Below are 15808 nucleotides of genomic sequence, written 5' to 3'. Positions count from 1 at the left end.
CTTTTGTTTCTGGTTCAACCTTTACGTAAACTTTGAATAAACTGTTTGTGCTGTTGCAGTCTTGAGTCTTTAGTAACTGAACTTGGTATTAGGTCTGGGGTTCTTCATGCTGCAGACAGCTGGTATGAAAGCTTTGTGTCACAAAGGGAAAGCTGGGGAGCGCCTCTTTTTAAAACACTTCAGTTGCTTTCAGAATAAGACCCCTCAATCTTGCAGTGTATTTATAGGATTGTAATGCTGTACAGAGTGTTACACTATCCTCTGTGGCAGAGGTGCCTGTTTCGGGTTTCTCTGCCTGTTGAGCGTGGTAAACAGCTCTGGGTTCCTGTTGGTATGTGTGTTGCTCAGAGAGCTGTGCTGATCTGCAATGCTGATAGGGTTTGTTTGGGTTTTTCAGAAGCTCTGTGTGTGAAAAGTCTTTGAACCATAATTTAGGTGCTTAAAACAAGGTCCCAGATCATCAGATCTCAATCAGTTTCTCAATTTAGGCTAAGGCCTTAACATTCAAAAGGATCCTGACTTGTTCGTAGCTCTCTGTACAAGAGAGTCCTTGCCAACATCCTTTTAAACGAGAAGGAAGATGCGCTGGACAGCTGTATCAGTTTCTGATCATCTGCACTGGAAGGCAGCTCTTCGTAATGACTATTCTGATCTGAGAAGGTTGGTGAAAAACCAGTGGCAGAAACCAAGTTTTAGGAAGAAGTGTGAAATTTCAAGAGACTGTGAAATAAGTGAGTAGGATCAGCTCCCTTTATATTGCAACTGCTCTAAAAATGACACGTCTTCCTTTTCACCATGCATGGTGAAAAGCACAGGAAACACTAAAAAATCAATAAAAACCAAATGTATTGACCTGATGTATTGATAAATGCATCAGCAAAATAACTCACATGTTCGTCATCACAACAGTTTATAGCAGTAGGAAATTTCTTTACCTCCTAGCAGAATTTATAGAACTGATCATCACATCCCTGTTATGCCACTTACAACATTGTTAGCCACATGTTCTATTTGGCTCTCCAAAATCTTCCAACCTTTGTTTGAGCAGCAGGGAGGTGAGATGAAGAGAAAGACACGATGGAGAGGAGGAGTGCATTACATGCAATGGCTGTTTTCTAAAAGGGAAGTATGCAGCAGAGAGGGAGCTGAAAAGAAAGTTACTGGTAAAGATGATGCAGCAAAGATCTGATAACTCACAGCCCTCACTGCTGCTGATCACAGTGTTAGTTACTGGTGCACCATTCCATACTGCAAAGTCACCAGCTGTGTTAAAGCTGATGTTTGTCTTGTGCTCCTTTGGGACAGAGACTGGAGTGTTCCTTAAATGAAAGTTCTTAAGCTGGTTGTGTTAAAAACAGTTTTGACAACTTCGTGAATGATGCTGGGTTCTCATCACTTGGTCATTCTGGCCCAGGGCACAACTTTGCAAGGTTCAAGGAGGAGGGGAACAGGAGAGTGGTTTGGTTTTGAAGTTTTGCATCTCTAGTAGCACAACTTCAGTACTTGGCTTGCAGCTTGCAGGCAGAGAACAGCTGCCTGGCATTTAGTAAGTGGGTTTCATGCTTACTGCTTTAAATGCAGAGATAACATGACTGTTTTGTTACAAGGGCGAGTCCTTTAAAACCTGAGCATTAAGCTACACTGCAGAGAACATGAAAAAGAATTGTCTTCCCACCCTGTTACCCAGCAATTACTGTAGGCAATGCTGGTAGCACTGCCTGTTCTTAAAGCTGCCCACTAATCCCTCCTGTGTAACTTCTTTTGGTTGTTTTAACTAGTTGACCTGAACTTTACCATGTCTGAGCCTACGTGTTTTGGATGAGTTATTCAAAGTAGTTTAGTCTGTTCCACTAGTAAAGCTGAAGCAGAATGTAACGTAGAGGTGGTTGGAGTGTAGATGGAGATGTGTCTGGTATTGGGGAGGCATCAGGAGAGGGAGCTGGAGGCAGTTTTGCAAGTGCAGGCAGCATTGGCATCTCACATTGCCAGATCAGAGAAGTGGATAATGAAATGTTACAGGTCTGTGCCTCGGTTTCCACCTGCATGATGAAGGTGAAAACACAGTAGAAAAGCTTGAGGGGAATTTGTTAAGTAATAATGTACAAATGGAGGTATGAGCACTGAAAAGCAAACAGCACGAGAGGCCACCAGTGAACATGCTGAATATTCAGGGTGTGCTGCGTAGTGTTTATTCTGTAGAGGGTGGCTTGGGATATGGACAGATTGCTTGTGAGCCTATATTAAAGGCTTTTTATAGTAAGAAAAGTGCAAAGATACCTACATATGAATTCTTCCTGCCTTTTGTAGTGATTGTAGACTACCATGACTTTTCTTCTATGTAGGATTTAATTCCATATTACACATGCGTTGGTGTTCACTTCCAGTGAGATTTGAGCTTCCTTTAACAGAGTATGTGCTAAACTTACACAGCGTAGGTTCAAGCCCATGCTTAAACCACTAGCTCTTACCTCAAACGAACTTTCTTTTTTTAACTGAATACTTACACAGTGAGGATTATCACAGTTTCTATGCTTTGCATGTCTCCATCTGATCTGCCAGGAAAATAACTGACAGATTGTGTCTCTTAGCATTTTGTACCGGAATAGAAACTTTGTGTTGCAGTGTTTATTTAAACAAAAATCAGAACAATTTCCTGTGCAGTTTATTTTGTAAGTAACAAGCCTGTATTGCTGCAAGAGTTTTGTAACTCTGAATTGCAAGATTTTAACTACTGATGATGTTCATAATGATACTTTCTTCTAAGGAAAGCTTTGAGGAGACCTGGTGTTTTTACCTGTGCTGATATCTGACCAACAGATGTGTTCTTAGCAGAAATAGTATAGGAAATACAAATATTTTAATGTTTATTTGTAAACAGAATGACTCTGTTGTGCTGGGAAATTCAGCAAGATTTGGGGAATGTGTAAATTGAAATATGTAAATCTGTTCCTTGCTAAAACTTACTCCTAGTAGAAGCATTTCCAGTATGGGGCTTGTGGCTGGGATACTGCCCTTGCTTTGTCACTGATGTACTTTGTGGCCACGGGCAACTGCTCTCCATCCTGGTGTTTGAGATTTGGGCAATGAGAGTAGTGGTACTTACCTCTAACCCTGGAGCTCAAAGCATTGTAAGTTCTCTATGTCAATGTCTTTTCTTATGATGGTTTCTCTGGTATTTCTTTGAAGAAGGTCTTGATATTGGACAGTTGATGAATGTGACATTTTATAAAGTGTTCATGTTTATAGAATTACAAAGTATGTGACACCTGTTGATGGGTGAAGTGAAGCACAGCAGGGATCAAGGAGAGGCTTTGCTTGAGAGGTGGTGATGGTGAGGCCCATTTCTCAGCCTTTTGATTGAAATGTTAGTGACATGACTTCTGAAGCTTCTTCAGTTTCCTTGCTGGTTCAGCTCCGTAGTAAAGTGAGTCAGTGTTAGACAAATGTCTGAAAAGCAGGAACATTTCTAGAAATATCCTTTGATTTCTGACTGGAAATGAGAAACTGTCTAAATAATCCAAGTCTTTAAATAGACACTGGCAGAAGGGCACTATAGCCTCCAAGTCTCCTTGATATTTGTATTGTTCTTTGTGTTCCCCTTCACTCGGTGCTGTTCCAGTGCTCTTTTCACCCTTTCAGAACTTGCATGAAACCTGCTTCTCTTGGAGGCATTACTCCATTGGTTCTTCCCAGCTGCCTGCCAGGTTCCTCTTCATAGAGCAGATCTTGGTCGCCCTATATTTGGCTAAAACTATAGCACTAAAGTCCTTTCTTTGATTGATGTAATGGTGGTGTGAAAAGCTGTCAGTGTAGATGTGATCATAATCTCAAAGCATGAGTGTTTCAACTCTTGCTGCTCTCTGAGGTGGCTGCAGTACCTTCATTTATGCAGATGAAGTTCAGCTTCCAGTCTTTGCTTAAAATAATGTTCAATTTGTCTAAGAAACAAATGAAGGTTTACAGTACATTCATTGGGGCAGGAATGTTTGCTTCAGCTTTGTGACTGATCCACTTTCCTCTTCCTTACAGGAGGTGCATACATACCTCAGCCTTCTTGGCTCAAATCAGTCTAGATAACATGTACCTTGGCAGGTGTTGCACTTCCAGTATGCCTGTGGATAACTTTGCATTTTTCTAACACTCCTTAATATATAATGCTCACGATAGAGGAAGAACCTCTGCTGTCTCTGTCTTCAAGATTGAAGTGTTAATTTTTAGGAGCTGAAACAAACAAGTGGGAGGGTTTGGTTGTTTTATAATGTTTGTATAACTTCAGCACAAAGCTCCTAGTGTGGATATATAATACAACATCCTTCTACAAACCTGGAGCCTGCTGGTGCAGGAGGATTTCAGGTAAGGACGAAGAAGGTAACCCAGCAAATGAGCTGCCCTAATGCTAGCTTTTAAAATGAGCTTTCTCTGGGATTAGTATCCTAGGGCTGCAGCTGGGATTAACTATGTAGGTATGAATAGTAAGATGCTAAAGTGTGGCCTCCTCACAAGTCCTACACACATTCACACACTGTAGCAATGTTTTTGTTTCACTTGCTGCCTCTTCCCTCTAGCATACAATGCCTATAATCTGAATCTCTGAATGAACCTTTGTTTGGGGAAATACTGTTAGTTTTGGCTCTTGGAGAGCTGAGCTGACAGGCCCAATTCCCCAGCAAAACAGATTGGAGATGATAAAACAAACTAAAACCACGCCTTCAGAAAAGAAATGCTGGGGAGAAGCCAAAACCTTCCTCTTCTGTGCTCTGGAAAAGCTGATCTCTGCAGCTGCTGTAATATCAAATCAGGGGGGTTTCTGTTGCTTAAATTAAGAGCCTAATTCTCATCACCTGCAATAAAAAGAAGAATCTTAGTCTATCTGGAAAGGTTGCATGATCACGGACAGGAAGGAATTGAGCTGCAGGGCCACAAAAGAAGTGGGTTTTTAGGCAGAACAAGGCAAGAAAGACATCTTGTAGCACAAGGGCAGTGGGAATCTGTTAATGAAACAGGAAAATGCAGTGTGTTTCCATAGCTCGTTCCTGTAAACTGAATTTACTGAATTCAGATTGGAAACAAACTAATTTGCTTACAGCTATGGCCCACAAGACCCTGTGGTCTGTGTGATTCCTGCAGCTCTGCAGTAGCTCCTTTTCAAGGTATCTTTCCTGGGAATATATATTTGGGCAGCAGGGTCAGGCCTGTGGAATCTGAGCCGCGGTGCTGAGAGGTTTGTGTTTAATTCCATGTACGACAGATCTAGGCCAGGTGCTATCTGAGTGCAAGAGAAAAAATAACTGCTCCTGAGCTAGAGAGCCAACTCTAGCCAGGGATTTTCCTTGTCCCTACATAGCAAAACAGGTGAAAGATGAGAGGAGGGTGGAATTGAGTTCACATGCAGAGTATGGCAGCATGTCAAACAAATCTGTGTCCCACTTCTCGTGCTGTCGCTCACACACTTCACAGTCATGGCCATATCATTCAGTCTCACTGCTACTTCTTTTCAAGCAAGAGATCATGAATTTCTTTTCTCACAGAGTATTTTAAAGACTTCTTTTGTGCAGCATTTAGTTCACTGCAGCTTGCCACCTGAAATGCCATGCTCAGCACCATTGACATGTCATGGTGTGGAGAATGAGCTTTGATTTTTGGTTCTGAATGGGGGAAGGGGATTTTTCAGACTCTTATTTACAGCAAAGTCTTCCCTATTGTCCTCCTGTTAGAGAAGGATTTGAAACCCAACGCTATGGTACTGTTTAGACTGTTTCTCGGGTAGGTAAAAACTGGGGAACTGAAGTTGAATCAGAAACACATTTCTTTATACAGCTCAAATACTCTATGAAGGTAAGTTCTACTGTGCTATACTCTACAGTTTCCATTAAAACCACCTATTAAATGGATGTTCTAAAGGCTATCAGATGAGCCTTCTGTGATTGTCTTGTTTTGGGTGTCATTTATCTTAATATTTAAAACTCTTTCTCTGCTCCTTCAGTGCTCTTAGAGAAATGAATTATTCTTATAATGCTGGTGTTCCTTAATATTAGTAATGAACAAAGGAACCAACCAAACTTCTGGGTTTGCACACACATAAATGTCCATTTCTGTCCAAATACAGAGAGTGGTTGTCATCTACAGGCTGAAGTCCATCTTAAAATCCTCTGATTTAGGGGAGGAGAACAGGGCAGTCTTCTGTTGTGAGTCATACTGGAGCTTGATCATGCTGCTACTGATGTTGGAAGTGATTTTTCGGTGTTACAGGGAGCTATTGGTTTAAATTTGAAGTAATCCTAACAGCTGTGAATGGCGTTTTGCGTGCCTTATGCCTGTTAAGGAAGGTCACCCATTTGCCACGTCCCTACTGAGTTAAAAGCATCACTAAAATGTCCACTAAGATAATTCTTTAACTGTGTGACATTGACAGAGAAGAAACAAGGTTCTCAGATGCAAAAACCGGACATTACCAGGGTAAAATCTGTTTTTTTACCATGTCAGAATATATACCTCTGCTCTAATGACCTTTCAGTTGATTGAAAATCACTTGTGTTTAAAAGAATCTGCTTTTAAACCACAACTGCTTTCAGTGGAATTTGAACAGCGGAAAGAGTTGTGTTACTTCGACAGATGAGTGCTGTGTTGTCTGTCTGCCTGCTGGGATCTCCATTGCCTGAGGTAGTTCCTGAACTGGGAGAAAGTATATAAAAGGCTTGGGAATGGACTCCAGCCTCTCTTGGCATATTCAAGACTCTTAAGGTGAAAGCTGGAGCATATGGAATTGGCAGCCTGGATTGTCTGCAGCTTCTGTTCTAAAAACACTCTGACTCTTCCAAAGCACGTCAGGGCTTCTGTGTCCAAGGGGAATTCCAGCTCTGCTGGCTCTTCAGCTGCAGCTCTTTTAGTTTGTTTGCTGTGATCAAATCACTTGAGGACATTTGGTCTGAGAAGGTGGAGATTCCTACACAGGAGACTAAGCTGAGCTGCTGGAATGTACTGAACATTATCCACCAGATCGTTTTCAGCCACTTTGATTTGGTCTGTGTTTCATAGTGATGAAGGTATAAAAGTCACATATTCCTTCAGCACTGAGCCAGCACATCCTGGATAGCAGCAGCCATGCAGAATGCAACTGAGAACCTAATTCCTTTCCTTGGGCACTATCTGTGAAGCACCAGTGTCCTCTAGGACACGCTGCTGGCTGGTGTGCATGCAGCTGTACCAGCTTGTACCATGCAGTATTTGGTCCAAGCCTCCTTTGGGATGCTCCCTTCCTGCCTTCTTTGGAAGCTCCTCCTGCAGAGGAGTAGCAGCAGCTGTTATGGACAGAGCCAGCCAGGGCTGTGTGTGCACTGACATGCTCACAGGTACATTGTGACCAGCTCAGAGTGTGGTCATGGAGTTGCTCTGTGTTTCTGGTAGGAGTCAGCAGCCAGTGGGTCTCTCTCCATGTGGGTTTTTTCCTGTTGTTGTTTTGCTGCTTTAAAACCTGAAACTGGCTTTCAGTTTGCAGCTGCTCTTGGGCACAGTTGGGCAAAGTAATTGACTTTGGAATAGTGTCTAAATAGTGTTGTCAGCTTCATGCTGATTCCTCTCCACTGAGGCTAAAGTCATTTCACTTCTGACCTCAAGCTGGACTTGTGCTTTGCTCCCATGGGAACTAGAAATAATAATTATTTTAAGAATAGGTTCTTAATCACTTCCTTCTTTTGATGGGCTACTTTTGTTTAGCTTTTCGTAAGAATGTAACAGAAAATGTTTTAAACTGTGTGTTTTAATGCCACTTTTAATTGGCTGCTTGAAGGATTTTGCAAGGATTCATTACAATTCCTTTTAGGTTTGCTCTTTTTATTCTGAATGGAGACTGTTCGAGTTTTGTTGCTTTGGCAAACTGGGAAGCAACACAGCTATGAAGAGATGAACATCAAGTTGAACTTCTTAGTCAAAGGCCTGTGGCTGTTTTGTCAGTGTTGGTGAGGTATCAGCATGTTAACCTGTCTCTGAACTGTTAATGTACATATGAGAAACAGGAAAAGATGTGCTTTAATCTCAGTTCAGAAGGAATGATAAGACAAGGTATGTGATGGTTTAGAGGCAGAGCAGGGAAGGTGATGAGATGGTTTGCAGGTAGAGATCCACTGCCTGCCCTGACCCCAGCATTTGGGCAACAGTGAGATAAAATACTTTATTTGGGGATCTTCCCATAAACTGAAAGAGCCTTGAAACAGAGGTGGGATTTTTGGACTCTTTTAGCCATCAGGCAGGATCTCACCTGATGGTGGTTTATTTTGTTGCTACAACTGGTATTATACACAGCAGTAAAAGTGAAAGAGCAGACCCAGCTTTTCTTTACCTGCCACTTGGCTAAGGTCTGGCATTTGCCCATCTGTTACTGTCACAGTCCTGGGAATACCTAAGTAGTAACAGCAGCAGTGATGCTAGCAAGGGAGAAAGGGATGATGAGCCAAGTGCTTGAAGAAAGTGGATGTTTAGTATCCTACTTTTGGCAGCTCTGGCATTCTGGCATCTTTTGTGTGGGCTGTGAGGACTCGTTTATAGTATTACAAGGTTTATTACAAGTTTTCTTTAAAAAGAGCTGCTATCGGGTTTCCCAGAGCAAGCAGGAAATGGGGGATCAGCAGTTCTCCAGCTTCAGGCCTCTGCCTGGCCTTGGGCAAGCCAAGGGAAATGCCTGGCACTTCTGCAGGATGTACTTCCTATTCTCGCTGTGGTTTTAGAGCTAATTGTAAAGCAAGGACTGTAAAGGAAGAATAATGCAGCTCTTTGGGTACCTTTGTACTGAATGTGTGATAGCAAATATGCAGTGAGCTGGCACAGGCCAGTTCTAGTTCATGTCTCTCATCTGCCACTGCAATTTATGGTCCAAGTCACTCCCAATTGACCGGGTGCTTGGTGATGTTTTCCAGGAGGGCAGAGTGTTTGGAGGTGACATTTTCCTGTCACTCGTTTGTGTGCTCTCGAATACAGGAGACCTTAACCTTGACCTAATGCTCGTGTTGCCTTTGCCTGTGGTGTTGATTGTGCTTTGTATTGCTGGTATTTGAATTGCTTCCATTGTAGCAAGGCTGCACAAGCAGCATGAGGAGATGAGAACTAGGAAGATGTATGGCTAAACCCGTAAAAACCAAGAGGGAACCTGGGATAGGCACTTTAATGTATGGCTTGAAATTTACAATGTTATGAATATTTGCTACTTCCTCTGCTCTGCCAGTAGTATGGATTAATGATTCATAAAGGTGTGTTTTAAAGGCTGGGTAGTTTGTATTTAAACAGTGCTTACTGGAGTCCCTGTTCTTCCATTTTCTGTCCATCTCCCACCTCCCAACATTGTTCATACTTAAGCCATTTTTCTTTCCAGCCTTCCTTTTCCTTGGAGAGAAGTTGCTATTTCCAGCCTGCTGGTGAGCCTTTGTGCCCAGCTCTGTTTACAAGCCTTGTAAGATCGGTGGGTGATAGCTTTTGTTGGGCCGGAGCTGTCATTTCATTCTTCTTTTCCATTGTCACCAGCCTGGAAAATCAAATGGAACTGAAGAAATCAACTTCTGTTGACTTCATCCCACTCCCCTGCAAAATTCATCCAAAACTATATGCAGCCAAGACCTTACAGGCCTGGGTTTGGGCTTACTTTTGAGCCATGTTGTTCTTGGTTGATGGAAGCTATAAGGTGGCATTTGAGAAGGTGGGCTACTGGCCAGGAGAAGAGTGTGGGTGAAACGAGTTTCAGTCCTGCTGGAGATTCTTGTGACACCATTTGTGACTGCCATGGACAGTGCATGGCAAAGCTGTCACTGGCCAAGCATGGACTGGTGTCGTTTTTACTGTTGACACTGTGGGAGTTTTGATGGGATGCTTTGTCTTGAAGAGCAGCCCGAAAGTAGAATGATGTGTTGTCTCTTTTGTTTCAGTGGAAAGCTGGTTTCACCGAAATGGAAAAACTTTAAAGGCTTAAAACTTCAGTGGAGAGATAAAATCCGTCTCAATAACGCCATCTGGAGGGCATGGTACATGCAGTGTAAGTGTCGGGCTCCCTTGGGTCGCTTTCTATGCAACACTTTGAGAGACTTTTAAGTAAGCAGCAAGAGAATTGAGATTCCTGTCTAATGAAAAGCTAAAGAATCTGCTGAAGACAGATTCGGTGTCTCAGAGGCTGTTGTGGCAGTGCCATTTGGATCAGTGCTTTCCATGTGCCCACACAGAGGCTGCACTGAGCAGTCCAAACACAGCCTGAGATCTCCCCATTTCCTGTGGGTTAGCTGAAGGGAACCCTGGCACGATGATGGGGCTTTTCCCCACCTCTTGCTGCTGAAGTGACAAAGCTCTCTGCCCAGCTGCATGTGTTGAGCCCATGTACTTCCATTGTTTCAGACCTGGAGAAGCGCAAGAATCCCGTGTGCCACTTTGTGACTCCACTGGATGGCTCCATGGATGTGGATGAACATCGACGGCCGGAGGTGTGTAAAACCTGAGCAGAAGCCTCATGAGCTCTGGGCTTTATAACAAGATTGTCTGGTCTGCTAGGCATGAGAGCAGCATAGCAATTCTGTGCTCTGCTGTCTTTATTTCAAAGGAATCATTAATATAAAGCAGACTGAAGCCATTGTTATAAGTTGATCATCTTGAGGTGATCAGAGTGCAACTGGAAGGATGTTTATTATCTACATAACTTATGTTTATGTCCCAGTTTAGTGAAACATAGAATCATAGAATCAACCAGGTTGGAAAAGACCTTTATGATCATGAAATCCAACCATTTCCCAGCACTAACCCATGGCACTAAGGGCCTTGTCTACACAGTTTGTGAGCACTTCACCACTGCCCTGGGCAACCTGTTCCAATGCTAGCCCTCTCAGTGAAGAGCTGTGTCCTGATACCCAGTCTAAACCTCCCCTGGGCAGGTATAGAAGTGCAATTTGAATAGTTAAGATTTTGACACCCTCTGCTCTTTTCTGGCTGGAGTCAGTGGGAAATCAGTGATGAATATTACATATGGAGGATTGAATCTAAGTGACCCTGTGAGCGTGTTCTGTATTTTATTCAGTTGTTAGCGTGTGCTTTCAAGACAATGAGCAATTGGGGTTTTTTCTCTGTCAGGGTAACTTGACAAAAAGAGCAAATACAAGTCTGTGCACTTTAATTTTTGTGGTCTTTAAACATAAGAGAAAACTAATGTCTGCCCTCTGGCTCTGTGCAGAAAACCAGTGAGGCCCTTGTTGGGGCAATATGTGGCTCTATACTCATGATTCCAGAATAATTTGTAACTCAAAGGAGTTCCAAATGAGTCTGTAGAACTGTCTCAGGCTTTTGAAAGAGCAGTATTGATGTTTGTATTGGCAGATGACCCCCAAAGACAAGAAGGTTGTGTTAAGGCCCTCATTAGTCTGCTGTCCCCAACTTACACACTGCTCTCTGTGATACATTAAACCCCCACACTGTTCTGATCCTTTTGTTGCTATTAACATGTGGCCTGCAAGGTCACTCCTGAGCTGGACATCAGATTTCTATTGCTTTGTGTCATTCTGAAGAGCTTTTGTGTACATGTGTGCATGTTCACGTGGCCTTGGGAAATTCTCTTTGCCTGTTTTCTGCAGAACAGGGAATTGTATTTTGCTTTATACATCACACTTCAGTAAATTAATTTTAAAGTTAATTTGCTTTGTTTTGGGGTTTTGCCATGCCTCAGCTATTGGTTGTGGTTGAGCTGATGTGGGAGATGCTGACAGGGCACTCAGACATCATCTCTTGTTATTTGATTGTGGGAAAGATAAGGTTAGTACTGTCAGATGTGCCTGTGATAACTGAACTCTGGGACAGTGTGGGCTGCTGATACATGAGCTCATACAGAATTAGCATGTTTCTTTTGCATCTTTTATGCCTGAATATTTGCTTGGAAATGTACTGACCATTCAGCCAGTCTGTGATTCCATGTAATTCCTGGTATGTGTTTGTGTTCTCAGGCCATTGCAACAGAAGGGAAGTACTGGAAACGAAGAATTGAAATAGTTATCAGGGAATACCACAAGTGGAGAACGTACTTCAAGAAAAGGGTCTGTTGTTTTACACAGTGGAAATACCTTATTTGAACTTGATCAGTATGTGATTGCTTTTTGAGTTTCGATGTCAGTTTTGCCAGCATACAAGAATACTTAAACCAGCTGCTAAGCTACTACAGGCATACTCGCTGGTTAGTCCCACTTAACTAAACATTACTGTGCAGGGACCCACTGTGCATGATTGGAACTTAAAAGTTTTGCAAAGAAAGGTCTTCTGTTAACATACACAAGGACCTGTTCTGACTTTAACACCTGCTTTGTTCTTTTGCAGTTACAGAAACATAAAGATGAAGATCTTTCAAGTTTGGTCAGGGTAGGTAATATCTCTGCTAAGTGGCAGCATTTGTGCTGGTAGAAGCTGCAGTAAGTAACAGAGCTGTAACATGCAATAGCTTGCATTGATTAAAATCTGAAGACAATCATCTTGCTTTAGCCTTAATTAAGATTGGAAGCCTTGGTATTTCTGTGCTGTAGAGAGCTCTAAGGTTTGTAACTTCAATTGAATGGAGAAGAGGTTGAATGTAAAGTGCTTTGACAGAAGAGATAGCAATTGGTATTGGGTGTCCAGAAAGATCAGTCTCCTTGAGGGCTGGCACATTATTTCATCTCATTATTGAATTGTAACTGGCATTACTGCCTAGTTTGTGTAATTGGAGCTGTGAAGATGTGTGTGCTACATATTGCAGCTCTTCCTGCTGCCCACAACATGAGCAAATAATGTGCCAGGATACTAAAAAAGGCAAAGTGTGTAAAGCAACATTGATACCATCATTTAGTATGCCCCCTAAAGTCATCAAACCTACTTGGGCTGTATAAATTGATGGTCAGAAGCACTGTTCTGATGTTGGGGGTATTTTTTGGAGCTAAGCATAAGTCTGGATCTGCTCCAGTTCACAAAACTCTCAGCTCTTTTGACTGTGAGCTCCAATGCACCATCATGGTCTGTTGGTGTAGTTCCTGCATGTTTGCTCAGCCACAAGAAAGAACCTGACTGTGCTTTTAGTTTGCAGCAAATGCAAGGCAATGCAATTTTGCTTAGCCTATAGTGCAGGACAGGTAAACCAATGTATTTTTCATGTGCTAAAAGTGCCCACAAGAATCTCAGCATACCCTGTGCAAAGTCAGTTTACAGTTACCTGCGTTTCAGCGATTCAGATACACTTCAAGATAGGAGTTGTTTGTTTTAATTTTTTGCTCTGTGTGTTACTTTAAAATCTTTATACAGGCCAAGGGATTGTTAAACTTTAGGTGCAAAAATACATGTATATTCAATGAAACTACAAAGTGTTGATGAGACTGTTTTGTCTTACGTCCTTCTACTCAATGTTTGGTCTGGGGGCAAAAACCTTTCCTAGAGTGTTGTGGTATTCTACTGAAGCTTTCTGTTGAGACCCAAACCAGGGAGCTGAAGCTGTTGGTGTATTAGAAGTACCACTGGTGTGTTTCAGTCCCTTTGCATGGCTCCTAAAGGAGAGTTTCTTTCTCTAAAGATGTGAAAAATTAAGGTTATTTTTATATAGCAGACCAGACTGCTTTAGCATTGTCTGATTTTCCTTCCCTTCCTTTGGCAGGATGATGATGTGGTTCTCTGGCAAAAAAGAAGGTATGGCAGAGAAACCCCTGTCCCTATGGAGGAAGGCAGCCTCTTGGATGCAGATATGCTCATGTCCGAGTTCACTGACACACTGTTCTCCACATTGTCTTCACATCAGCTGGTTTCCTGGCCAAATTCCAGGGACATAGGTATGTGTTGGCTGTTAGCTGTGTTACAGTGGGAACACTAGAAGTCTGGTTTGTTGCTTTGCTGCTCTTCTAGTCTTGCCTAGGAATTTTATCTATCTTTGCTGATACAGATAAAAATAGGTTGAAAAATGCAGCTGTCTCATGCTTTTTAGGTGATGGAATTTAATTTTTTCATCCAAATTTATTTTCTATCTTAGCTTCTAACATGCTGCTCCTGGCAATGTTGCTCTGAATCAATCTATAATAAGCAGTATTTACCTTTATCAGGGGTGAAGGCTTTGTTACTTATTTCAGAGTATGTGTGTGTGTATTTGAGGGAGTGCCTATGTGTTTTTTCTTCAGATACATCCCTTAGAACAAGTGCAGATCACATCTGTAAAACCAGTTGCAAGAGCCTATACAGCTCTGTTGAATGCTCTGTATCTGATAGCTCTGACTGTGATGGGACAGCAGGTGTCCACTACACATCATCCTTGCTGCATGGATGTCTAAGTGACTCCAGAGCAACATGGAGTATAGATGCAGTTTACTCTGCTCTTGTGATACTCCACCTGGAGCACTGCATTCAACTCTTGGGGCTCCCAGCATAGGAGGGACCTGGAGCTGTTGGAGTGAGTCTAGAGGAGGCCATGGAGATGCTTCAAGGGCCGGAGCAGCTCTGCCCTGGAACCAGGCTGAGAGAGCTGAGCTGGGTCAGCTTGGAGAAGGCTCCAGGGAGACCTTAGAGCAGCTCCAGTGCCTAAAGGGGCTACAAGAAACCTGGAGGGAGTCTTTGGACAAGGGCCTGTGGGGACAGGCCAAGGCGAATGGCTTTAACGTGCCAGAGGGGAGACTGAGATGAGCTCTTGGGCAGAAGCTCTTCCCTGTGAGGGTGCTGAGGCGCTGGCACAGGGTGCCCAGAGAAGCTGTGGCTGCCCCATCCCTGGCAGTGCTCAAGGCCAGGTTGGACACAGGGGCTTGGAGCAGCTGCTCCAGTGGAAGGGGTCCCTGCCCATGGCAGGGGCTGGAGCTGGGTGAGCTTTAAGGTCCCTTCAACCCTAACCACTTGTGGTATGATATGTACTAGAGACAAAATTAAGTGGATGATGGTTTACTTTAAAATCCTTTTCTATGGGCTATGGTGGTTCAGGTTGTGCTTCCTAGCAAGTTTATGGATTGTGCAGCAGGGGCGGGACAAGAGGTTTGGGAGCAGGAGGTATCCAAACCTGGCAGTCTCCAGTTGTTAGAGCCTTCAGGTTTCACCTCTTCAGTTTTCCTAGTTGAAAGTTTCCTTTCCCAGTGGGTTTGATTTCAGAGCTGTGCTGCAGTTGTGAAGAAAAGCAGATGCTTGCTTCCTTTCAGCAGGAGTTTTTCTGGAAGCACCCTGGCCAAGCCTGGCTGTGGAGTGTGGGGTGGTGTAGCCAGCTGCTATATTCGTACTGCTGTTACTGTGTGAGTGATGTCATGCTAATCCAATCTGTCTCCTGAATTTTGCAGCACACTTAGGAAATGCTGACATGATTCAACCAGGGCTTATACCTCTCCAGCCAAATTTTGATTTTATGGATACTTTTGAGCCTTTTCAGGGTAAGAATCATGTATATATATATTTACATATATATCTCAACTGATTTCTTTAAAAATGCAGTGAGTTGTGAACTAGTTTTTAACGTTTAACACTTCTCAGTGATGAAGTAATTTAACACTTTGTTTGCCTTGGAACATTTTCTGGTACTTTAAGAATTCTGTATGACATTGAACTACTGCTGCATATCATGAGTATGAAAAACAGAAAAGTAACGGATGACTTTTTATATTTCAGATTTGTTCACACCCAGTCGTTCCAATAGTTATTTCCCTTCTGCATCTGCTGTCAGCTCAGCTACCACAGACAGCAGCAACCATTCTTCCCAGGTAAGAGAGTTCTCAGTGTTCAAAGCAGCCTTGTCTCAGACACGTATGCGCTCTGAAGACTCTCAGACAGGAGCCATGTCCTTCTCAGAAGGAGCTCAGACAAGAGTTTCATGTATGAA

The 15808-nt window shown here is 42.9% G+C and overlaps 1 protein-coding gene across 1 annotated transcript in view; it reads left to right on the top strand.

Moving 5' to 3' along the window:
• The window catches only part of MLXIP (MLX interacting protein), a 49561-nt gene that overhangs the window by 14431 nt on the left and 19322 nt on the right, over window positions 1–15808 (top strand). The window contains exons 2-8 of the mRNA XM_034068397.1: window positions 9909–10015; window positions 10369–10454; window positions 11958–12047; window positions 12325–12366; window positions 13625–13796; window positions 15273–15362; window positions 15598–15689. Coding sequence (XP_033924288.1) covers window positions 9909–10015; window positions 10369–10454; window positions 11958–12047; window positions 12325–12366; window positions 13625–13796; window positions 15273–15362; window positions 15598–15689 — 679 coding nt within the window. The remainder of the gene's footprint in view (window positions 1–9908; window positions 10016–10368; window positions 10455–11957; window positions 12048–12324; window positions 12367–13624; window positions 13797–15272; window positions 15363–15597; window positions 15690–15808) is intronic.

This window comes from Melopsittacus undulatus, chromosome 12, assembly GCF_012275295.1.
Source record: "Melopsittacus undulatus isolate bMelUnd1 chromosome 12, bMelUnd1.mat.Z, whole genome shotgun sequence".
In the NCBI taxonomy this organism is placed as follows: domain Eukaryota; kingdom Metazoa; phylum Chordata; class Aves; order Psittaciformes; family Psittaculidae; genus Melopsittacus; species Melopsittacus undulatus.
Note: the sequence above shows the minus strand (reverse complement) of the source record. Positions and strands in the feature narration are given on the sequence as shown.